Genomic DNA, 26,671 nt, shown 5'->3' with positions numbered 1-26,671 from the left:
AACATGAAATACTAGGGGCGGGAAGGAGAGGGATTGCGGGGGTTTAGCAGTGGGGGGGGGGGGGAGAAGCTCGTTCACACAGGAACTGGGGGCTATGCATATCACTCATAGCAGCCTCCATATCTCGATGGCCCCATTCAGATGTGACCGAGGGAACGAGGGGGGGGGGGGGGGGTGAGGATGGCGTGGAGGAGAGAGTTTGCAAGGGCTGTCAGGCCGGACCGGGCGGCATGGGAGGGGGGGGGTGGGGGGGAAGTGTGTGTGTCAGTTTGAGTGTGGCCAGGAATGTCCAAAGATTGTCCTTGTGAGCTGTAAGCCTAAACAACCAGATAGAGGGAGCCTCCTTCTCGGGTGGTAAGCGAGCATACGGCCTTGTCCAATGTCAATATCTTGCAGCTGTTTAGGTGAAGGGTGATGGGGGAGCTCCTCGTTTCCACCCCCCTTCAACGGGGAGAATTTCTCATACACCATCAGGCAGTCTGGGGGTCCGAAAGATAAATGATGGATAATTTAATTACCCGAGAGGAAAGTATAATCCAAATCTTTCCCTCGGAGCTCGACTCTTCAACTTAAAACTCTTCAGTCCCGGTCTTGCACCTTCTCCAAGATCTCATCCAGTTTTTTAATCACGTCTGACAGCACACCATCCACCTTTGATATGCGTTCAGTGATTGCATTAGTCTGATAGTTCATGCGGTCTGTGATCGCATTAGACTGAGAGTTCACAACACGGGCCAGCTCGTTTATCATGTTTATGAGGATGGCTATCTTTGGGCTTTCATTATTCCCCATTGTCATGCAAATTTTGCGATAGACGACTGCGATGCCGACACCGGTCAGCAAAAGTCCAGCTATCATGAATCCGAATAGGTAAACATCTTCGACGTCCTCAACGGTCAAAATGGCAAGGCATACAGTCTGCCATTTCTTCCATCCATCCATCACGTACCCGGCCGAAAACGTTCCGTCTGGGCACTTTGGCTCCCCTGGACCAGCATTATGACCCGAGATAATTTTATCAATTGCGTTGAGAGACCAGCTAATTAATTCCATAATTCCTCAGGGTTTATGAAGAGACAGCGGAAAGGAAAAGATTCTTTGCAGGGAGCAGGCTGCGGGAAGTCAGGAAAGCTGGAGAGGGAGGAGATAGCGTCCGCTCGGTCCAAGGGCGAGAGTAGAAGGTCTTACACCTGCTCAGTAGTGGACTTAAAGATATAACAACCACATAACTGCAATGGCTTCAGCTTTAACCATTTTCCCCATTATTATTATTAACACAAGCAAGCTCACAATCCTTTGGTCAGTTTTTGAATATTTGTGCAATAGGAATAATAAGCGTGTTATACATTATCATTCAAGAATTTTATTTTGGCATTACAAAACAAAGTTTCTCATTCTTTAGAATAAAACAGTGGTATCTTAAGAAAAAACAAACAGTAGTGCAAATGGCAAGCCAGGGTTATAGTAAATACATTTGGTTAAGTTATGCAAGTAAAACAACTTGGTTCAGGTTAGGAAAGTAAAAACATCCTGTTTAAGATTAGGCAAGTAAAACAACTTGGTAAAGGTTAGGCAAGTAACTCAATGTGCAAAACAGAACACACTCATTGGCTGAGTCACGACGTGATGTCGTCAGTCTATTGAATCTATAGCAACGCTGACAGTGCTTCTCATTGGTCGTGACTCACAAGAATGAGAAGCGCATTCTATGGTAATAATAATAATAATAATAAACTTTATTTATATATCACTTTTCAAAACACAGTTACAAAGTGCTTTACAATAAAAGCAGACACCGTTTTAAAATGCACGATGAATAAAACAAAGATTACAATTAAAATTAAAAATTAAAAATTGAAAGCCCAGAAAGAAAAACAAGCCCTAAAACGACACAGCAATGGAAATCTTAAAAGGCCAAATAAAACACAGTAAGAACAGTAGCTAAAAAGATGCTAAAAATCCCTAAAATCCCTGGAAGGCAGATTTAAAAAGGTGGGTTTTTAATAGTGTTTTAAAAGATGCGACAGAGTTTGCAGCCCTGATCTCCTCAGGTAGGTCGTTCCAGAGTCTTGGAGCCCTGGCTGCAAAGGCTCTGTCCCCTTTATGAATTAGCCTAGTCCTCGGAACAATAAGAACAGGCGCATCAGCTGATCTCAGGGAGCGAGAGGGGGCATAGGGCATTAAAAGCTCAGATAGATAGCTAGGGGCAAGGCCCCTCTGGGCTTTAAAAGCAATCAATAAGATCTTAAAATCAATTCTAAAAGCCACAGGTAGCCAGTGTAGGGAAGCCAGGACTGGTGAAATGTGGTCGTGTTTCCTGGTCCGGGTTAAAATTCTGGCTGCAGAGTTTTGAACGAGCTGAAGGCGGGAGAGGGATTTTTTGCTGATGCCAGAGAGCAGGGGGTTACAGTAGTCCAGTCGGCTGGTGATGAAGGCGTGAATGACAGTTTCCAGGTTATTGCGAGAGAGAAATGAACTGATTTTTGATATATTTCTGAGGTGATAGAAGCAGGATTTAACCATTGAGTTTACGTGTTTGTCTAGGTTGAGGTTCTGATCGAAAATGACACAGAGGTTTCTACATTGGGGGGTAATTGACTTTGAGAGAGGACCAAGACTGTTAAAAATGTCGCTGTTTGTGCCGTCTTGCCCTATGATTAAAACCGCTGTCTTATCTGCGTTTAGCTGCAAGAAGTTTTGTGCCATCCACATGTGGATGTCATGCAGACAGTTAAGAAGATTTGTGTTAAAAGAAGGGTTTCCAGGGTCAAAATTTAAATATATCTGGGTATCATCAGCATAAAAATGGAAGCTGATGTTATGTCTGCGGATAATGAGACCAAGAGGGAGCATATAGACGCAGAAGAAAATTGGACCCAGTACCGAGCCTTGAGGGACCCTGCATTGAACATGGGTTACAGCTGATCTAAAATCCGCGATACCAACACTAAAATGTCTGTCTTTCAGATAAGATCTGCACCAGTTCAGAGCAGTGCCACTAATCCCCACCCAGTTTTCAAGACGATCCAAGAGGATGTCATGGTCTACCTTGTCAAATGCTGCGCTTAGGTCCAAGAGAACCAGGATTGATTTATGGCCAGAGTCCGCTGATAGTAAAAGGTCATTCATGACCCTGAGAAGTGCCGTTTCGGTGCTATGGTTTTTTCTAAAACCAGACTGAAATTTCTCAAACAAATCATTGTCATGGATAAAAACCAGAAATTGATCTGCTACTGCCTTTTCTAAAACTTTTGCTAAAAATGGGAGCTTAGAAATAGGCCTAAAATTGTTAAGAACAGAAGAATCGAGAGATGGCTTTTTTAAAAGTGGTTGAACCAAAGCAGTTTTAAAAGACTCAGGAACAACGCCGGTGGACAGAGAACAGTTTAAAATTTGGAGAATGGAGGGAGATACTGTATTAAAAACTTCCTTTAGAAATTTTGCTGGAAGAATATCTAAAGGGCAGGTTGTGGGTTTCATTTTCATAATAAAATCAGAAAGAGACGATGGCGTGATTGGGTTAAAAGATTGGAGAGAGACTACACAAGGCTTCTCAACAATAATTGGTGAAACTGGAGGGGAGATGTCATTTCTGATGTTTAAAACCTTCTGGGTAAAAAAGGAAAGAAATGCTTCGCATTTTTCAGTGGAGGCATCTAGAATCTGAGCCTGGGGCGGGTTTATGACACTGCTCACGACGTTGAACAAGGTTCTTGGATTTGACTTGTTAGACTCAATTAATGAAGCAAAGTACCCAGATCTAGAAAGCTTAACCTCTGCGTTAAAAGATTTAAGAAGAGACCTAAGGTGCTCCAGATGGACAGTGAGTTTAGTTGCTTTCCACAAGCGCTCCATCTTTCGGCAACGTTGTTTCAGCACTCGAATATTTTCATTTAACCAGGGCATAGAAGAACGACTCGATTTTCTAGTCTTAAAAGGAGCGATAACATCTAAAATGGAGGAACACATGTTATTAAAATCATTTAAAAGCGTGCACGCAGAGGGAGACGAGCGAGAGCACACAGTGGGGGGGCTAAAAGCTGAATTAAATTTGGCAGCAGAGGAAGAGTTAAAAATTCTAGAACTGGTTTTGGGAGCTGAGATGCATGTAGCACAGGGCAATAACAGGTTGAACAAAAGACATTGGTGGTCAGAGTTACATGCATCCAGACAGTCAACATCTGGGACCGATATGCCGTGGCATAAAACTAAATCAAGGGTGTGACCTCTCAAATGAGTAGGTCCAGTCAAGGCACGAACAAGATTAAAAGACTCAATAAGGCTTAAAAACTCACGACCCAGTGTGACGTCAGGACAGCAGACGTGGATATTAAAATCTCCAGCGATCAGAAATCGATCAAATTTTGTCGTAATTGAGGACAGCAGTTCAGCAAATTCATTTAAAAAGCTGGGATCGTATCTGGGTGGTCTATAAATTATCAGGCAAAGAAAAGGAGAATCTCCTTTTATTACAAAAGAAAGAGCTTCAAATGAGCTAGACGGCTCTAGATCAAGGCTGGAGCATTTAAGGTTATCTTTATAAAAAAGGGCAATGCCACCGCCCCTGCCAGTTTGTCTGGGCTGATTTAAAAAACGATACCCAGGTGGGCAGGCTTCAAGTAGGGGCACATGGTCATTTAGTGACAACCAGGTTTCAGTGAGCATAAAAAGATCAATATCATTTGAAAGCATAAAATCATTACATAAAAAAGACTTATTAACAAGTGACCTCATATTGAGGAGAGCCAACCGCATGGAGGAACTGGCAGAGATGGCAGGGGATAGAGAGACTGAAAGGCTTAATATGGATAATATTATTCTGGTTTTGACAGTTTTGGTTCTTATGTTTAAGAACCCGGTTAACAGTAATGATGACAGGGATAAAACTGTGGAGTACATGGTTTTCAGCAGGACCCTCTCTAATAAGAGTGGGTGTGACTGGAGGGGGGGTAGGGTTATTAGGGTCATGCTGGGATGAGGGTCAAAACGAGTCAACCGAGACAGCACTGAAAGCAAGAAAATTAATAAAATTTGACATCAGTGACTTAGTACCCATCCCATTTGGGTGTAAGCCGTCAGGTCTATATAGAACATGCTCAGTCCAAAACGCATCAAAGTTGCTGATAAAACCCAAACCTGTCGCTATACAAAAGGTGTTCATCCACTGATGGAGGCTAAAAAGACGGCTAAAACGTTCAGATCTAGTTGACACAGTTGGGATGGGACCAGATAGGTAGCAGGTTTTACCTAAGCTCTCAAGAGTAAGCGCCAGGGACTCCAGTTCATTTTGGAGTTTGCAGGACTCCCTGTCCATGACGTCATTAGTGCCTGCGTGCACTATGACTTTACGCACCGACGGGTGCAGATCAAGCAGCGTTGGTGCGAGTTCAATAAAGTCTCTAACTTTGCCACCAGCAAGGCAGTAAGTTACAGCGCCGGGTAGCTCCACAAATCTGATGATAGAATCACCTAGAATCAGGACTTCGGGATTTTTGTAGTTTCCAGAGGCACCATAAACGGAGAGTTTGGGAGGGAGCTGGTTAGCAACATTAGCCACATTAGCATTACCTGGCAAGGCTAACGCTATGTGGTCGGACAGCTGTGTGGAGAGGGGGGCGTTTCCAGCAATTTCAGCAGCGCCACCAGGACTGATGTTACCTGCAGATATTGAGGATGATAGACGGGGACGTTTGCCCAAGGGAGAGCAGGAGGAGGATGCACTAACGTTAGGCGAGGAGCGCCTTTTTGATGGTGTTGATTTTGTAGCCAAATTAGCTGCGGTGGGGTGAGCAGGAGATGAGGAGCCCAGAGGCGAAGAGGGATTGCCGGGTGGAGGGCGCCGACTGATGGCCGACACTACTCTTCGAGCAGGCGGTGGAATGGGGGAGAGGACAGGCTCCAGGGGAAGGTCAGCCAGGGGAGAGAAAAAGTTTGAGAGAGGAATGTTATCATCGCCGCTGCTGTACGGGTCGAAGATGGGAATGGATCGCCTGCGCCTCCTTACTATGGATGCCCAGGAGGGAGGTGAGGACTGGACCGAGGCGGCCGCTGCGTCCGAGGCCAGGGCGCGCTGGCTACCCGCAGGCTCAATGGCAGTAAGCCGGGAACACAGCTGCGTCTGCCGCTGGAGGAGATCTTCAATGAGCCGTTCAATGGAGCGCAGTTCACTCTTTAGCTCGGTCACCTCTGCCGCTGGGGCCATCACAACTGCAACAGATGGACAAACCACAGCCAAACAGATGGAGGAAAAACCACCAGAGCGCCGCACGGGAAAACAGAGGAGCAGGAGAGAAACTTACACGCTCGGGCTCCAAGAGGAGCCCGCAGCGGTGGCAAGACAGCAGAAATCCAACTCTGGGAGGCGAAGTTGAAAACTTACCACGGAGGGCCCAGGAAATTGGGCCCGCTGCGGATGGATCACCTCTGGTAAGTTTTTGTCTGGTAGACTTCCTCGAGGGAAAATGTCCCGGGATAGACACGGGTAAATCCACTGATGATGTTGATTCAACTCTCCGGTAAAAACAAACTGTTTACCGGGGCGGCTACATGTTCAAAGCTAAACACAAGCCGAGGTAAGCAGCAGTCAGGAGCTGGTGGTTCAGTCACAATGGTTATCAATCCAAACGACAAATCGCTAAAACAGTTTGGCCGAATTTAACATAAGATACAACATAACAAGTGACTAAAACGTGCAACTTAAAATTGTGGCTTAAAACCGGATAAAAATACCAAATAAGATCGGGCTTCTGACGAGCTTCTGGCGGCAAACACAAACGTTAGTTGAACGTAACATGACACCAGAGCACAGACAGGCCGAGCTGAGGGGCAGAACAGCAGCGGGCGGCGGAGTCGTCTCGCTCACAAATAGCGCTTCACTCTTTTCACTGCAATGTTTCTCCAATGGGACAAAGCGCGTCCCGTATCAGTTCAATACGGAACACGTCTTTTTGTTTAGAAATATGGGACGATTCCGTATTTTAAGGGACGGTTGACAACCCTACACCCAGAAGCTCCGCTAACATAACATAATCGTCTTGTGTGGATAACGGAACAGTTGTAAATATGCGTTATAACGTTACTACCATCGTGCTTATGGAACATTGTTTGACGGCAGTAACAGATAAGTGTTCAGAAATGCCCAGGTTTGAGGCTTGGGACTGGGAGTGAGTGAATGGGAAGGGCTGTGCTGTGGTCTTAGCCTGGAACGGGAGCCTGGTGTAGCTGCTCCATTTAGCTGGTGTAGCAGGTATGGAACCACCGTAAATCTAGCGAACGGGTGGGGAAAGTGTTCAAGCAGAGCTTGATAAAAACCAACAGTCCAGGGCAGGCAGGACAAATGTTCTACTAGCCCAATGCATAGACTTGTTAGCTATACAGTCTGGCTCAAGGTATCGTCTCTACTCCCCGCTCCCCGCAGCCATCGCAAGCCAAAACACGACCAAACATGCCACAGTAACATCCAGTAATTCGTCCATAATCCTTCCCGGCCGTCTCGAGGGTGATAAGACCGATAAATTGTCCAGGATGCCGTTTGAAAGTGAGTTGTCCATTAAACACTAACAAAACAACCCATCTCAGAATGGGCTGGGATGTAGCCATTAGCTTTAGCTGTTGTTGTAGTCTAGCGCAAATGTAAGGAGGCATATGATTGGCTGAAAGCAAACACAACTGATTGGCTGATGAATCTGTCAATCAGAATCACATTTGATTGACAGCTTTAACAGCCAATGGTGACATTCGTTGATCTGCACGTCAGGGGAGTCTCAAAATTCACCGTAGACAGAGGTTCACAAATGAGAAGCAGTTTGTAAATGCACATTGAGCAATTCGCATGATCTGTGAATTTATATTACAAGTGTGCTTCAAAATAATATTTGTGAAGCAGAGCGTGTGCATTTCCGAATTTATATTACAAGTTTGCATAAAAAGTATATTTGTGAAGCAGAGCGTGTGCATTTCCGAATTTATATTACAAGTTTGCATAAAAATTACATTTGTGAACCAGAGCGTGTGCATTTGCGAAACAGATTGTGTGCATTAGTGAGTCCGAAATACAACTGTGAAACAAAGCATGTGCATTCGTGAAAAACCCTGCGAGAGTTCAATACATATGAGACTGTTCTAAGCCCATAGGCATCTTGCCTGCTCAGAATTTTCTCTAAGCCTGAAGATTGATTGAGAGCTTTCATGTTGTGATATGATTGGTTGAAATGGGGTAGAAATTTAATAGTACTAGCTGACGTCAGCAAACTGGAGAGCTTTTGTGAACTTTTGATGTGAAATTTTCTGGAAAAAGTAAAGAAATTGGGTTTTTGTCATTTATTTGCATACATTTTTAAATAGGTGCACTGTATAACCTGGGATGTGATCTAAAATGGAATAAGTAATTTTTCATGTCAGCTCAACTTTAAGGCCACATTTAGACAACAACGGTCGTTGCGTTCTGGCCTTTGATTCTGCGTTTACAGCATTTGTGATAAGGATTTGCATGCAGACCATGCTGCAATATGTCATCAACTCCGAGCTGCATCAAGTCAACCAGAATGAAACAGGAACTTAGAACCTTCACAGTAATGGCAATTAAATAAAGTAATAGCCTTATTGATGCACATTGCAAGGGTTGTGTGTGTGTGTGTGTGTGTGTGTGTGTGTGTGTGTGTGTGTGTGTGTGTGTGTAATCCGCAATACACAGAACACATAGAAAACAGACAAAATGCAGGAATAGCTGCTGCTTTCGAAAAGTCAATTTTAACCCGTACTGAGTCAACTGTTCTGTTTTCTATTTACCCACAGTAATAAATTCTGAGTGTCTATTCGTATCTCTGTGCAAATCTGCCGTGCGCGTGCCGTTATGCTGTTTACACCTATTTACAAGCACACCTTTACCAAGGCTCGGAGCTGCGAGTGCAGTGCAGCCTATGCGTGCACACACTACATCAATGTCTGTAGTTCATCTTCAGCAGCAGTTGCAAACATTTTTTAATTCAATGACTCAAGACCTTTGCAAGACAACGATACATAAAGCCAATATGAACAGCTCTCTCTCTCTCTCTCTCTCTCTCTCTCTCTTTCTCCCAATGTTAGTGCTGGCTGTGCACGCTATGCTTGTAAAATTTGAGGGAAACCTCAACGGTTCTTCGAAATTAAGGTTTGAATGAAAAAAAAAAGTGTTTCGTTCTTTAAACTGTCCCGACTCCATGGTTGGATGTGACACACTATTGGAAAGAACAAGAGAAAAGGGATCCATGTTTTGAAATGGTATGGTATATTAGTTTGTGCCACTGTTTATCTGAGCAAACATTTAGCGTTGTCGTAAAATAGCACGCTCTTACACAGGAGACCTGGGTTCGAATCCTAGATGGGGCACTATTTTTTTTATTTTTTATGTTGCATTAATTGGTAATCTGGACATATATTATGTATAAAACTGCTGAATGAACGTCATCATGGCGTAAGTATGCTTGCAGGGATAGCCTGATACATATTTGATGCCCTCAAAATGTTCTAAGACCAGTACAACAAATAAGTAGTCCACAGTAGTACACAAAATAAACAACAAAGATCACACCCCAAAATAAACAATAACAACAATGATGGTGATGATGATGATGATGATGATGATAAGAATACACTTATATAGGGTTATATGATTCAGTTTCAGTTGTTCTAGTCTCATATCTAGTCTCGTATATGGGCGACTGAAGTTTATGCACTTTTTATAAAGGCGTGACGTGCAAGAAAACTGCCTCAGAAATGTATAGTTTACCCACCTTTTCTGACCACTACAGTACTGCTGCACAGAAAATAAACAGCGGTGCAATTTTTATAATTGATGAACGGTAGGTTAATTTAACATACGCCAAGTAAGTTCTTACATTTTCCCCTCCAATTCTGCAATCATCCTATGAGAAACATATATGTGCACCAATTCATACACCGGACCCCCGGATCCTCTCTCCCCAAAGTCTATCCCCGCCCCAAAAAAGTCTATAAATTCCCCCCATGTGAAGCATATAAGGAGGGAATCCCCCCTCACAAATAAATTGTAGGCCCTGTGAATTGGGGTGTAAATTCCCACACGAGCTAAGTGGAGTTTTAACGAAGGTTCAGACAGGACGATCTTGATCCTCACCGGTTCCACAGTCACTGCACTTCTCCTGCTTGCTCACCTGTTAACCTGTCAGCTCCCTGGTGATAATTGAATAATCAGTGGTTGCCTCCTAGTTTCCCATAAGCCAATAGCATAGCAACACATCACCTCATACACCTTTGCTCACCTGCACTTTTAGCCTATCACGTTGTGGCACTCCCCTTTAGGCAGCCTATCACATGGTTGCTGTGTGCATAAATATGCTTTTCTGTGTCTCATTCAGTCTCTCTAAACCCTGCTGGTTGACGCACACCCACCACCTCCCCGTCTCCGCCAAGTTCCTTGATCCATCAGTCATCAAGAGGTTTCACCAGCACCAGTATCCTGACTCCACAGGGGGGTATATATGGCTGTGCTGCTCGAGCTGATCCAGCTCGATCTCGATATCTCCCTGTGGTGTCAAGCTCCAAAGACTAACTAACTTTCTCATCATAATATTCTGTAAAGATCATTCATCATCAATATAATAAATCATTGTTTATCCATCAAGTCTCCTGATTGAAATACACATGGGTACAAATAGCCACCAGGGATATTTACGCCCGGGTGTAGCCACATTCTCAATTTACACCCCTGTGCAATAGCATCTGCCTAATAAATTAGGGCTTTTATTTTGAATGTAAAAGCACCCGGTATTTTGTGTATTTCTAGTGGGATAGATGCAGCTTCATAGAACTAAACTTTAAATGAATTATTGACATATTGATACAGAAGTCAGTCATGGTGATACAGTACACTGCTGCAGAATGGTTGCATTACAGAATAAAAACCCAGTAAAGCCCTATCAAAAAGGCCTGCTTTCGCAGCCCATGGAGGAGGAAATTGATGTATCTGGCCGTGAGTTTGAGGGTCTTTAATTAATATGCGTGCACGGTTAAAATTAATATTCACAAACATTAATAGCAGGCCCCTATCGCCCATTATGTGCAAATCGTTATCAGACTGATGTTTGCTGAATGCCAATGTGACTTACTTATGCCATGCTATATTGCTATGCTAATTGTCTTTCATGGTGAATTGGAGCCATGTCGTCACAGTTCTCACAATAATTGCGTTTTGCCACTTTACGCAGGGACGTCGGCAGGATCATATTTCATTATGCACAAATACCGCATTGCTCCCTACCACTGTTTGGGGAATGACATGAAAGGAAACAGCAGTGGTTCTGAACTTGGGGGTAGGAACCACCCAGGAGATCACAAGATATTTTGGGGGGTCATGAGGTGATTTTTGGAATAGGGAAATAAACTTGTCTTTTACAAGTTGTCTTGTTTATCATGTTCTGTGACGGAGGTCACATGACATCAGTCTTCAGTTTTAAGTGGTCATGAGACAAAAAGTTTGAGAATCACTGAGCCACCAAGACATCCCATGAGCTGAGATGAATTTGTAAGGGAAGAAACTACATAATTGTCCTTTGAGTTGAAAATAACCTCTGATTTGCAGGGAGCAACAAGGATGGCATCTAACAAGCTGGCGCTGTTAACAGTATTGGAGGATCTGGACCATGACGAGTTCAAGAAGTTCAAGTGGTTCCTGCAGCAGGCTGACTTCCTGGAAGGCTTCCCAGTCATCCCAAAGAGCCGACTGGGGAACACAGACAGGCTGGACACAGTGGATGAGATGGTCCAGACCTACCCTGAAAACTCTCTGGAGGTGACCAAAAAAGTTTTGAGGGGGATGAAGAAGAACGTTCTAGTGCAGAGTTTGTCAGAAGGTAAGTGTAAGGATGGTGAGCAGGAGAAGAGGCAGAGGCAGGCTTCAAGTTTACCACAAAATATTTATTGTGGAGAAACAAAAGATTGTGGAGCATTTCCCATGTGTGGAGTTGCAACAAAATTACAAAATGGAAAAATACTCAATTGGGTGAAAACAAATGACAAACTAACTCGAGAGAAAAAACGGAATGAAGACAAAATAAATTAAACTGGAACCCTTAGCCTAGCTAACCCATGCAAACTTGGATCCATGAAAGTAGAGGCTCTCTTCTTTCTTTTGAGATATTCTGTGTTTACATAGTCATAGAAGAAAATATTCTGTGCGTCCTGGAAGATCAGTGAAAATGGTCAGGGAATGAGTTAAAATCTGGGTAGAGGTGATGACCTCCAGGCCTGGGGGTCTCTTCTGGCTCATGGAGGCCGACTTTGGTGATTAAAATCCAGGTAGATCTGACCTCCAGGCCTGGGTCTCTTCTGCCTCAAGGAGGCTGACTTGGTTTGTACCTGATGAGATTTGCATCCCCCTCTTTCAGCCAAAAATATGTTGGGGGATGGAATTCTCACCCGGGATGCAGAATTCTGAATTACACCAGATTGGTTCAAAGTGTGTCAGGAGTGAGATAATGGAGCTAATATAGCGTTTTATAACTGAAGAGTGATGCACTTCATAATGTTTCATAATCGAGACATTATTGATTTTCCTCTGGTCAAGTTTATAGGTGCGACTTGGGTCCTAGATCCTATGGTTATCAATACACACAGACAAATATAACCAGCCTATGTAGCCACCTGTCTAGTCATCACTCCACCATGGTATTGTGGCCTACACATTATTTTGTCTATGTCTATCTATGTAGATTTGGCGAAACCTCAGAAAAATCGACCTTGATCTGAAAAAATGTGCTGCAATTTCACTCTGTGAAATTTTATGTCAATATGCACGGGCGCATTAACTGATTTATGTTCGAAAAATATTATTGACGTGTGAATTAATCACACCAAGGAATCACTCTTGGTGTGTAAGGACCTTTATTCATGTGAGAGATTCAGATGAAAACTAAACATGATGAATGTTCCCTTCCTTCAGTCCTTCAGTATAAATGTAGAGTTGTGAGATGAATAGGAGCTTTTGGCTGGTTGGCTAGTGTTAAATTCAAGCCGTTTTAAAGTTGCTCTCTCTCTCTCTCTCTCTCTCTCTCTCTCTCTCTCTTGCTCTCTCTCTCTCTCTCTCTCTCAATCTGTCTCTCTCTCAGTGGATGTCACTGATGCTGGGGAGCTTTCAGAGAACAGAGGAGCTTCCTCCAGTCAGCCACAGTCTGCTCCTCTTCCTCAGCCTCCCACTGACAGCAGTCAGACTGAAGGTAAAGCTATTCTCTGGCTCCCCCTGGCTGCCATGTTGGTCTTCTCACTGACCACTGACTGTTAAAATGATGAATGATTTAGTTCATACAGTATGTTTCTTTTACTTGATGTCACAGCTCCTGACCCCTTATAAACTACATAAGATTTACGAGCTATGAGAAGGAGGGTATTATAAACTATAGGGAGAGGGAAGAAGAACTGGACAGACAAACCCGTCTTTATTTGTCACACGACAGCACACGCATGCAGCCACATACACACACACACACACACACACACTCACTCTCTCTCTCTCGCCGACAGTTATCCTCCTTTATTTATTTATTCCCATGGGGAAATGCATCCTCGGCATTTGACCCATCCTCTACTAGGAACCTTCCTAGAACTAGGAGCAGTGGGCAGCCACAGTGCACCGCCCGGGGACCAACTCCAGTTATTTTGCCATTGCCTTGGTCAGGAGCACTGACAGGAGTATTAACCCTAACATACATGTCTTTGATGGTGGGAGGAAACCGGAGCACCCGGAGAAAACCCACACGAACACGGGGAGAACATGCAGACTCCACACAGAAAGGACCTGGGACGGACCGGGGTTCGAACCCGAGACCTTCTTGCTGTGAGGCAACAGCGCTAACCACTGAGCCACCGTGCTGTCACAGTGGCCAGTAAAATACAGTCTGCTGCTCATTTCAACCCAGATATGGCATACCCTTCCACCGGGGGGCAGCCAGGAGCAGTGGGCAGCTACAGCATACAGCTCTCCCGGTGACCATCTTCTGTCGTCGCTGGTCAGGTGGCGATCTTCTTCTTGTTTTTAGTGGTTGTTCATATATGGGGAAGAAACCCCAGGGAGCATGGGGAGAACATGCAAACTCCACACAGAAAGGCCTTTTCACGAGATAACTGGGCACCATAGGCACTTGAGGACAGTCATAGGGGGACCACGCCCTCAGCACCACAGCGTCCCAGGCAGGAATCGAACCCAGGACCTTCTTGATGAGGCGACAGCGCTACCACTGCGCCACCCTGCCAGATCTAGCCAGTCTCCAGCAGCAGTCTAGCTTCTGGACTGGGCACTTGACTTCAGACATCTGATGGAGATCCTCCCCTTTTCTGCAGAGCCTCCTGTCAGCGAGACAGGTGAGAGGAAGGGGTGAGCCTGGACCTTGATGGCTTCTCACTGTCCTACTCTGTCTCTCCCACACCCCTCTGACATGACTTGAATAGGGTGTGTTCATGCTAAAGTCGCATTGTTTCTCAGCAAGAAATGCAGCCAGTCATCGTAACTTCCTTTAGAGATTCATTGAGTTCATTTTTGGCTCCACCAAAGTTGCTTCCTTGATCAAACTTTATCTGACAAACGGCACCACATGTGGCGATGAAACACAAACATGTTGTCAAGCATCTCAATATGAACGGCACAGGAGGTGAGGCAAGTGAAGAGAAGACAGTACCTCTTGTTCTCATTTCATCCTTGCTTCGTAAAGAATGGGCCGAAGCAGTCCATACCCACCGAAGGTGAATTGGGAGGACGGTTCCACATGTTCAGGGGGTAGAGCAGCCATCCTTTGCTCTCCTGTTGGTTTTAAGTGCTGTCAGGTGACACAGCGATGGCGATATAGGATGCTACTGCCTGGATGATTCCTGGAAGCCAGTAGCCATTTGGACCTGAACTGAACTCATTAATGGTCAGACCTTTACCTTTTACCTCTCATTGGTTCGGACGTATCTCCATTGTTAATCTTCTTCATGATCTTCATGCTGGCACCTGAGAAATGATGCAGCTCCATCTTTCAGAACCTTCCAAATTGCCACAAACCCGAGAGGATCATACAGAGAGACCACCGTAGACAAAATGGCATTGTGTTTTGAAGGCTGATCCTTGGGGCTGACATTAAGCTGGAAATGGTCAGACTCCACTTCCCTTTGGATCCAGAGAAATCTCTCAAGTGGAAGATCATTGAACGTGAAGTCCATACACTTCAGATTGGTTGATCGTTCAGAGAGTGGTATTCTCTCTACGTCATCTCTATAATTTGACAATCAAATGTACGTTGGAGACCACCCATGGCACAGAGTTCTTCTTCTCTAGCAAGCTGAATAGCATATTCAGTACTGTACTTCCAACACTTGTGAGCCAGCCTGCCATCTACTATCTAACATATCTTTAACATTTTCTCAACACAAAAACAAAAAAGTGTCCTTGATAACTCAACAATAGGATAGGTTACTGTTGTTTGCATCCATTTTAATTATTTCACCTTTGATTCTGAGAAATATTATTTTTTGTCACGATAGGAGAAGGCTACATTAGTCTACATAAATTGGAAAAGAGAGTCCCACACACTGTCCAAACTTGCAATACAATTTATTGTGATGTTTCAGTCTCTGACCTTTATCAAACATTAACATCATCCTCAGGCACCCTGACTATAGTGAAGCAGCCAAAGCCATACAATAACATGTCTTTATCATTCCTCAACACAAAAACACAAAAGTCTCCTTGTTACAGTTCGTCCCCCTCTCATTGATATGATATTAGCAATCATACGTCTTTCATATTGCTTTCCTATTTGTGGCTGTCATTGTAGGAAGGGGGTGTTATAGGAAGTAATCACGGGAAGATAGATAATGTGCCTGGAGGCAGCATTCTCCCTCTTAATGTGTCCACACAGAAGAGGAGCCAGTCAGCGTCACTCACACTCTCTCTGTCTCTCTCCCTCCCCCTATCTTTCACTGTTTCTTTCTCAGTGGATATCACTGATCTTGAGAAGCCTTCAGAGAACAGAGGAGCTTCCTCCAGTCAGCCACAGTCTGCTCCTCTTCATCAGCTTCCCACTAACAGCAGTCTGGCTGAAGGTAAAGCTATTCTCTGGCTTGTCCTGGCTGACACGTTGGTCTTATCACGGCCCATTTAGTATATGGCTGTTAAAATGAGGAAGCTCTTAACTGAATGTTAACTTGGCCTAAAACATCCTAGCAAGGAGTGATTTAAGAAAGTTCTCAGAGTGACTGCTGGTAATGGTCAAGAACTTTGATCTTAGTGAGGAGGTGGTCCACTCTGTTGCTAGGTATGACACTCTTTTTTAGATGCTGTCATTTGTCCATCAGGACAAATCTCAACATGACTCTCTTTTAGTCATTCAGAATGCGCACAAGGAATCAGATAATCACACAATTTAGTCTACAGCAATTAAAATTGTCGTTCACTTACTGTCAAAAATGAGAATTCCTGTTTAATCAATAGTTAGTGTCTGTCCCATCAGCAGGGGTGGGAAGAGTACAGAAAAATAATCTACTCAAGTAGAAGTACTGTACTGTTACTTTGATGAAAGTTTACTAAGTAGAAGTAAAAATACTGGTTTAATCTACTAGAAGTAAAAAGTAGCTAATTTAAAATGTACTCAGAGTAAAAGTTACTGAATTACTTTTCTTTTGTGGGGGATATATATTCTCTTGCACACAATAAAAGAAATACAGGGACATAAAGCTCAAATTAAGTTATTTTTTCTAGTTCATCTTCAACTTCAACAAAATCTGATGGGGTTTCAGTTGGATTTAAGTCCAGACAAGTTTTTCTAACTCATCCGTCTTCATCTCCTTTTTGATTAAGCACCAACGTATTCTTGTTGCTGCCTGACTGACCGTCTGCCTGCCTGTCTGTCTGCCTGCATGTCTGTCTGTCTGTCTGCCTGCCTGCCTGCCTGTCTGTCTGCCTGCATGTCTGTCTGTATGCCTGCCTGTCTGTCTGCCTGTCTGTCTGTCTGTCTGTCTGCCTGCATGTCTGTCTGCCTGCCTGTATGCCTGCCTGTCTGCCTGCATGTCTGTCTGCATGCATGCCTGTCTGTCTGCCTGTCTGTCTGTCTGTCTGCTGCCTGCCTGTCTGTCTGTCTGTCTGTCTACCTGTCTATCTGTCTGTCTGTCTGTCTGTCTGCCTGCCTGCCTGCCTGCCTGCCTGTCTTTGTCTGTGTGTCTGTATGTCTTTCTGTCTGTCTGACTGACCGTCATTCAACTTCTGGTGAAATGTTGAATCTCACGGCATTTGGTACGGCTGATGCCTTGTCTCTTTGCTCTACTTGCTTGTCATCCAGATAAGTCTGATGGTCACAGTGCTTCCCACACACAGTGTAGCCCCCTCCCTCCATTGAAAGCAGGGATATAGGTTATATATAAATATGCAAATTAGCATACAATGTCATCTGGTGACAAAAAATAAAAGTAAAATGACTGATTAAAAAAATTACAAGTACACAAAAAAGCTACTCATTTACAGTAACACGAGTAAATGTAATCAGTTACTTTCCGCCATTGCCCATCAGTGACCCTGACAACATCTGGCTAACCCCCTATATCCATAAGTGCTATTATATATGCTGGCAAGGTCCACTCGTCCAGTGAATGAAATAAACTGCATCATAAGTCTATTTGTACAGCTTTATTAATTGGAGAACATTTCTCCTCCTGTGTCTTTCAGCCTTTGAGCTCCTCTGCTTAAGAAACTGGTCAGCTCCTAAAACTCGTGGGGCTCTATCTTCCGACAAGCGCTATCCCCTAATAGCGCTTTGCGCACTGTTTGCGCGTGCCTTAAGGCACAGAAGATAGCATTCCGCCTTGCGCCATCCGCCAGGTGTTCTGCCGAGTTTTGCTCCCCCGCAGGGCAGCAAAAAAAAGCATCCCCACCTCACAGAAGCATACTTGTAATGATTTATACAGAAATGTAACTGTTTAAAAAATCATCTGTGCCCCAAAATGCCTGTGCAAACGGAATTTGGGCGGTCTTAACTACCAGAATTATTCACAGGCATGGCCAGGCAAGGCTGGGCATTACGTCAATCAAAACCAATGAGATTCCCATCTTGCAATGGCTGTTGGCGCGAGGCATGCAATATGCTGTAATTCTCTCCATGCGTAATAGAGTGTACTCACTCGTGCGAGGACAGAGAGAGCTTATTAACAGATTATCTGTGGTGCCAACGACCCTCCGGGTGGTTATGAAGGTAAATAGCCTATGTTCATTGTCCAACAAGTTTTCTCAATTAATTTCCCTCTTTGTGATGTGATAAAAGTTTCTCAGTGAGTTATAGTTGATTGCCTCACTGAATTATCTGCTAATACCCAATTTTAGCAGCATAATTTGATGTCCTGGCATGGCAAGGCTGTGCGTAATGACATATCCAAAAGGGATTTTACTTGTGCTGCGCTGCGTGGAGATTATGGTGCGCAACCTAGCGCAGAGAGGTATTTGCACATAAGAGGTCCTTTTCAAAGCTCTTAGCGCAAAGTAATTGCACGCTGCTGACGATAGCATAATGCGATCTATCACCACATTTTAGCGCTGAAACGCCTGCTTTGGCTTGTGGCAGCCAATGCCCAGTACAACGAGCGCAAATGCTAAATTAGCGCGTTTGGGGAGATAGGGCCCCTTGTCTTTTCCTCTCAGCTCCTCTCAGCGCCTACTCTCGCACCTTGAACCCACCCACAACTCCCATTGACTTCATGCATCATGGCTTCACGGCTTCAGCGTCAAGCTTGGAAATTCTGCGTCAGGCGTGAGTGTGGCTTCAGCACGGCGTCAGCATGGCACGCGCGCGGGTGGTGTGAACGGCTTCGCCTGTTAACAAGGATGCCGAAATTAAACTTACTGTACAGCATAGGTACAGCTTCGGTTGAGCGTTGCTTCGGCGTGCTGTGTAAACGTGGGCTAAGGCTGCATGTACAGTAGTCAGGAAAACATTGCATGATGTTGACAGTGAGAACATGTTTGTTATTCTCAGAGCACCAACTTTTAGTTAAAACAATCAAAACAAGCTCACACGCATCTGTTTAATATGCTACAGTACCTGTCAAATAAGCTAATACTTTTAGTTTAGATTTCATGGGTGTTACTTTGTTCTACACAGATTTGCTGGTGAGAACAACAGAGCATTCACAACTCATCACATGGTACCAACAAGAACTCCAACCTAACTTCCAGTACATGTTTAAGTGTGTACAAGAAGGATGGTTAGAGAAGAAGGATCAGAAACATCTGGTTGATATCTACACATGGCTCTACATCACATATGGAGGTGACATACACATCAACAGGCAGCATGAGGTCTGGCAGATTGAGATGGCATCAAGAACGACAGCAGACACAGAGGGATCCATCAAACTCAGTGACATCTTCAAACACCCTTCTGGAAAAGACACACCCATAAGAACAGTATTGACCACTGGGATTGCAGGAATCGGGAAAACGTTCCTTGTGCACAAGTTCATCCTGGACTGGAGTGAAGGAATAACTAATCAAGATGTTCATCTCATATTTCCCTTCACCTTCCGCCAGTTGAATTTATGGAAGGGAGAAAGTTTTAGTTTGGCAGAACTAATTCATGAATGTATCAGGGAAACCAAAGTAATCAAGGAGGAGGCTCTTAATTACATCTTCACAGAACTACAGAAGTCAGGAAACACCAGCTATGACAAGAGTAACTTCAAACTCCTGTTTGTGTTGGACGGACTGGATGAGAACCGCCTTCAACTAGACTTCACTGCCAATGAAAAGTGCTCAATTGATGTGACAAAGCCAACCAGAGTAGAAGTACTGCTGACAAACCTCATCAAGGGGAAACTTCTTCCCGCTGCTCGCCTCTGGATGACCACACGACCTGCAGCTGCCAATCAGATACCTGGAGACTTTGTTGACATGATGACAGAAGTGAGAGGCTTCACTGACCCACAGAAAGAGGATTACTTCACAAAGAGATTCCCAGATAAGGATCAGGCCAGCAGGATCATCTCCCACATCAAGACTTCACGAATCCTCCACATCATGTGCCACATCCCAGTATTCTGCTGGATCACTGCTATAGTTCTGAAGGATCTGTTGAAAACCAGTGAGAGAGAAGACCTACCCAAGACCCTGACTGAGATGTACACAGAATTCTTGGTGTTTCAGATCCATCAGATGGAAAAGAAGTATGGCGGAAAAAACGGCATTCAGTACATTCAGTCACTTGCAAAACTGGCTTTTCACCAGCTGGAGAAAGGCAATCTGATCTTCTATGAGAAGGACCTAAAAAAGAGTGGCATTAACTTCACTGAAGCCTCACAGTACTCGGGAGTGTTCACAGAGATCTTTAAAGAGGAGCGTGGGCGGAAAAATGACGAGGACAAGATGTTCAGCTTTGTCCATCTGAGCATTCAGGAGTTTCTGGCTGCTCTTTATGTGGTCCTGTCACTCACCAACAGCAACACGAATGTAATGCCTAAGCCACGACTCACTTTCAAAAATCTGTGGATGGTTTTCAGCAAAACATCTGCCACAAAAGTCCACAGGATTGCTGTTGACAAGGCCTTACAGAGTCCAAATGGACACCTGGACTTGTTCCTCCGCTTCCTCCTGGGACTTTCACTGGAGACCAATCAGGAGCTCATAAAAAACCTTCTGACACAGAGAGCAAGTGGTTCACAGACCAATCAGAAAACAGTGCAGTACATCAAGGAGAAGATCAGGGAGAAACCCTCCGCAGAGAGAAGCATCAATCTGTTCCACTGTCTGAATGAGCTGAATGATCATTCTCTAGTGGAGGAAATCCAACAGCACCTGAGATCAGGAAGTCTCTCAACAGACAAACTCTCCCCTGATCAGTGGTCAGCTTTGGTTTTTATCTTACTGTCATCACAAGAGAAGCTGGATGTGTTTGACCTGAATAAATACTCTGCTTCAGAGGAGGCTCTTCTGAGGCTGCTGCCAGTGGTCAAAGCCTCCAATAAAGCATTGTAGGTGACAAGAAAACTGGATATATTAACTTTATTCAAATGTGATGTGAGTACTAAATGAAAAACATTTTAAAGTTGTTGTTTGTCTCCACTAATTTCCATGCAGGCTGAGTCTCTGTCAACTGTCAAAGACAAGCTGTGAAGCTCTGGCCTCAGTTCTCAGCTCCCAGTCCTCTAGTCTGAGAGAGCTGGAACTGAGTAACACTAATGTGCACGATTCAGGGTTGAACATGCTCACTGATGGACTGAATAGTCCACAATGCAGACTGGAGACTCTCAGGTAAGATCCATTCACCATTTTCCTGAATTGATTTCAAACATTTCTCAAAATGTCCCCGCTCTCAAAACTCTCTTGGTCAATACTCCTGAATCTGTCAAGGGAGACTCTCTAAGATTTACATCAGGACTCCAGAACCACTTTACATTGTCATTGCCAATTAAAATAGTTAGGTTTTTCAAGCAATGATTTTGTCCTGACCATGATTCATACTTTGAACCTGGAGGACTGAGATGATCCTCCATGCTTTGATCTTGTGTAATTTATATTACTATCTTTTCCTGTCTCAGTCGAAATTGATTGTCACATCTCCAGCTTATTCAGAATACAGCAGCTAGGACTTTTAACTCATGTGAAGCAGAGATCATACAGTATGTATGGAATCAGATTTATGTCACTATGGGAGAGCTTGATCAAACATAAGCACGAGCGTATTATATTGTTTCACACGCGCAAATACATACTCACACTCGCGCAATCTTACATCCCGCGCGCACAAAGACTGCACGAGGGCGCTCAACAGGCAGCTGTGCGCGAGCAGAGAAAAGCACAGCGAGAGGTAAAGAACTTTACCCGTGTATTTAGTACCAGCGAGCGCACAAGCAGCCACTGTGTGTGCTGCTTCTGCTCTCCCTCCCTCTCTCTCTTTCTCCTCTCTCGTGTTGAGTTCTGCGCGCTCGCGTTGTGACTTTTGACAATTGTGGGCGGAAACCAAGGCAGGCCTCTGGCCCTCTTATGATTGGCCACTTTCAGACTCGTCTTGTTGCCCCCCGGCTTAAAAAAACAAAACTTTATTGCAGCAAGTAGCCTTACACTGGTATCCAGAATACTTTGGGTATTAGGCTACCAGCTTAATCACAATTTTCACAATCACAAACATGCCAGGAGGATTAATGGTTGATAATAATGACGACAAAAATAAAGAAAATAAATTCTTATGTTGTAAACACGGACCTCCTGCGGCCTTGATGACAGCTTCCATCACAGACAGGAAGCTCGGAGAGTCTGATCTTTATAGTCTTATAAACTTTCTTAAGCACATGCTACAGTTTCAAATTCATACAGTACAGTAGTTAGAAAGCATTTAGATATGTATTCTGTATGAACTCATCTAAAGTGACTATCTATGCCTCAAAAAGCATACCAATTAGATTGAAAGGCTACCAATACCTGAAGTACCATTCCAACAGTAGCCTACCTCCTCAAAACCTAAAAATATATTATTCCCCTTTTTTTCTGGGGACCCCTAGAACTCCCTCAATGACCCCTGGGAGCCTCCCGACCCCAATTTGAGAACCACTGCCCTAACAAATAAAATTGGGATCAACAAATCTGTGTTGCAGATCCCAGTAATGTGACCATCACCATGCCAACGGTTAAGGGCAGTTTGTAGTAAAGCAATTTATGATAGTTGCCACTTGCAATGTTCATGTTCTGTCGTCGTTCCAGCATGTTAATATACATCCAGCGACAGGTGATGTGTCATCGTTGCATTGTCTGATAAAAAAAGTTAGTTAAATGACCAGACAAGACAACGTTAGGCTGCTGCATTGACTCATCATAGGAAAAATGTATTTGTATTTTTATACATGAGAGCCATTAGACATTACAATTCACCCTGCGCTAAGTCCTGCCCCCTTGGTTAGTTGCTATGGAAGGCAAGCCACACGTAAAAAATGCCAATTTCTAGAGTAACAGCTCCAAATATCGGACAGAAGTAGACAGAAAGGAGTACAATATGCTTGTGAGAGCTACAGTATCACACAATATCATTTGTTGGCTAGACAGTACTGTGAATGAAGACAAGAGATCATTAAACTTGAAGGAAAAGCTCACCAGTCCCAATACAAGATAGCTACAAGATGTTCGTCTCAATGTACAACATGTGTGAAATTCTTGAGCTGTGTTGTGTTCCATTACATATCGTCATCATCTGATTTATCCGTAGTCAGACATATTGTTGTGTCAAGTGTTATACAGGGGAAATTATCTGATGAACCGATCTTTGCAGCTCTGTGTTGATTAGCTAATGTTTCTGTGGCATTTTGATTAACGTTACGATTGAATTCCTTTTGGAACAAATTATGGTTTAACAGATGAAATCTAACTGAAGCATAGCATAGCATTTACTGCACAGCCCGGCTATACTAACGTTAGTCTGGCATGCCTTGTCTCTTGTTTATCCTTACAACAGCTCATGCTGACAGTCCTGACAGCTAAGTCCTGCTGCCACATACTGTCATTGTTGGGTATTGTACCAAAATGACACTTCCTCAAAGACAAACAAATTTATAAATCAGCAATTTATGCTTGTTTGTTCCATATGCCAAACATGAGATGACACTATCTGATGTAAAATAGTTTCAAGAGTCCCGAATGGGACTCTTGAAACTAGACTCAAGGAGGATCGGATTAGATTTTGGTGGTCAAAGGTCAAAGGTCAAGGTTACTGTGACCTCTCAAACGCCATTTTCAAGCTTGTTAATGCAATATCTCAGGAATGTCTTGACTGAATTTCATCAAATTTGCCTCAAACATAGCCTAGGACTCAAGCATATGAACTGAATAGATTTTGGTGGTCAAAGGGCAAAGGTCAAGGTCACTGTGACCTCTCGGACACCATTTTCAAGCTTGTTAACGCAATATCTGAGGAACGCCTTGACAGAATTTCATCAAATTTGCCTCAAACATCGACTTGGACTCAAGGATGAACTGATTAGATTTTGCTTGTCAAAGGTCAAAGGCCAAGGTCACTGTGACCTCTCGACGCCATTTTCAAGCTTGTTAATGCAATATCTCAGGAATGTCTTGACTGAATTTCATCAAATTTGCCTCAAACATAGCCTTGGACTCAAGCATGAACTGAATAGACTTTGGTGGTCAAAGGGCAAAGGTCAAGGTCACTGTGACCTCTCGGACACCATTTTCAAGCTTGTTAACGCAATATCAGAATTTCATCAAATTTGCCTCAAACATCGACTTGGACTCAAGGATGAACTGATTAGATTTTGCTGGTCAAAGGTCAAAGGCCAAGGTCACTGTGACCTCTCGAACGCCATTTTCAAGCTTGTTAATGCAATATCTCAGGAATGTCTTGACTGAATTTCATCAAATTTGCCTCAAACATCGCCTTGGACTCAAGCATGAACTGATTAGATTTTGGTGGTCAAAGGTCAAGGTCACTGTGACCTCTCATTTTCAAGCTTGTTAACGCGATATCTGAGGAACGCCTTGACGGAGTTTCATCAAATTAGCCTCAAACATCACCTTGGATGAACTGATTAGATTTTGGTGGTCAAAGGTCAAAGGCCAAGGTCACATAGTGTGTAAATCCAAAATAGTTCTCTCCTCAGGAGTAGAGAGCCAATATCACCTCCTCTCCGAAGGAATTAGATCGTTAGCCTGGCTTAGCTAGTGACTCATAGGAATAGACTACGTGACAACCAGGAAAGATAGTGACTACTGGAGAGTCAGTTGACAGCCGGAACAGGGACGGCACCCGGGTAGCAGTATGGGTTAGCTCCCCAGCCTGCGTCTTCCGTGAGGAAGAAGCCCAACAACCCACGAGGGGCCTTTTAGGAGGGCCATTCAAGCCGCAAGTGGAGACTGCAGTGCCACCAAGTACTGGTACTGCATGTTATCCACCAAGATACCATCACCTCGGAATGAGATGTTTGGAGCGGGGGAGTCTGGTGCAGCGCACAGGTCGTAGACCTGGTGAGACGAGAGAGGAGCCCGGCCGGGTGGCAACCCACAGAGCCCGGTCCCTCTACGTACCAGAGCCCTCCCCCGGTCCCGGCAGAGTAGTTCCGGAGCAGCGGATTGAGTGGCCCTGACCGCGTGACCACCTTCGACCCTTCCTGGAGGGCTGACCGTGGGTAGCTACTGGGACGTAAGTTGGGGCTTGGCCAGCCCCGGCTGGGTCACCTGGGCGAGGGTGTATGATGTTGCGAGAGCCGAAACATCCTATGACCCCAGGGTACATCACTTAGGATACGTCCCAGTTATGCATCCATGCAATGTTTTTTTTCTTTACTAGACAGCCTCAATAACAATATATCTGAGGGTGAAAATGTTGTGACGGGCTTTAGTAAAACGGAGTGCTACTGGACTGGATGCATCATGATTATGGCACAGCGTTGTTCAGTGACCCCGGTATACATTGCCTCGTACCTAAAAGGGAAAAAGAAAAGGTATGCATACAAGCTAAAACAACAAACAGGAAAATCGATCAGAGTAACATAAAGCAAGTTAACTGCTATTTACATTATATACAATATAATAATAATAATAATAATTGTATACCTATGTACAGACTAAGTATATGTAAACCACACTGGATTGTAAACAAGGCTATAAGTCAGATTGCACAGTTGTTTATCGGTCTATTTAGGCAAAAGTCAATCAAGGTCATCCACTCCATATTTCACAATCACAATGGAATGGGTGATGTCACAAAGGAGGGGATGATGTCACACTTGGGGAGTGTGCTTAGGGGAACCTGTTGGAGTTCAGTGCTGAATTTTGTGGAAAACAGCATAGTGCCACCTACTGGCAAGACAAAAAGTGCTTTATCGCAAGAACCATTTGTCTGATCGACTTCAAACTTGGGGAGTGCGCTGTTGGGAACCCGACAGAGTGCCTTGACGAATTTTATGCTATTCAGCATAGCACCACCTACTGGCAACACAAAAAGTTGTTTATCTCAAGAACAGTTCGTCCGATCAACTTCAAAATTGGGGAGTGTGCTGCTGGCCACCCGAAAGAGTGCAGTGCCTAATTTTGTGCTATTCGGCATAGCACAATCTACTGGCAAACACAAATAGTGATTTATCAAAATGTGATGTGAGTACTAAATGAAAAACATTTTTAAGTTGTTTGTCACCATCATTAATTCTCATGTAGACTGTGTGGCTGTCGGCTGTCAAAGAGAAGCTGTGAAGCTCTGGCCTCAGTTATCAGCTCCCAGTCCTCCAGTCTGAGAGAGCTGGACCTGAGTAACAACAACCTGCAGGATTCAGGGGTGGAGCTGCTCTCTGCTAGACAGGAGAGTCCACACTGCAAACTGGAGACTCTGAGGTAAGATCCATTCACAGCATTCCTTATATGATTTAACACATTCATTTCTCAAAACTCTCTGGTCGGTATTCCTTAATCTAGAAAGGGGGACTCTCTAAGTGTTACATCAGGACTCCAGAACCATTTTACATTGGCTGTGTTTCCCAAATAAGAACGTTCTTAAGGAGTGAAGAAGGCTTGGGCACGGTGGCGCAGTGGTAAGCGCTGTCGCCTCACAGCTAGAAGGTCCTGGGTTCGATTCCCACCTGGGATGCTATGAGCGCTGAAGGAGTGCGTGCCCGTCCGCATGTCCTCGAGTGCCCACTGCCCGGGTGGGGTCAT

General features: G+C 44.2%; 1 protein-coding gene across 1 annotated transcript in view; it reads left to right on the top strand.

Moving 5' to 3' along the window:
• Positions 1–11,608: 11,608 nt before the first annotated feature.
• Positions 11,609–26,671, top strand: part of LOC310798717 (uncharacterized protein) — a gene marked incomplete at both ends in the record, with an annotated part of 51,327 nt that continues 36,264 nt past the window's right edge. The window contains 5 exon segments of the mRNA XM_083661271.1: positions 11,609–11,867; positions 13,122–13,229; positions 15,982–16,089; positions 19,131–20,994; positions 26,177–26,350. Of these exon segments, the coding sequence (XP_083517397.1) occupies positions 11,609–11,867; positions 13,122–13,229; positions 15,982–16,089; positions 19,131–20,994; positions 26,177–26,350 (2,513 nt within the window).

Source organism: Poromitra crassiceps (assembly GCF_964638095.1).
Source record: "Poromitra crassiceps genome assembly, chromosome: 26".
NCBI classification, from domain to species: domain Eukaryota; kingdom Metazoa; phylum Chordata; class Actinopteri; order Beryciformes; family Melamphaidae; genus Poromitra; species Poromitra crassiceps.
This window is presented reverse-complemented; position numbering and strand designations above follow the sequence as displayed.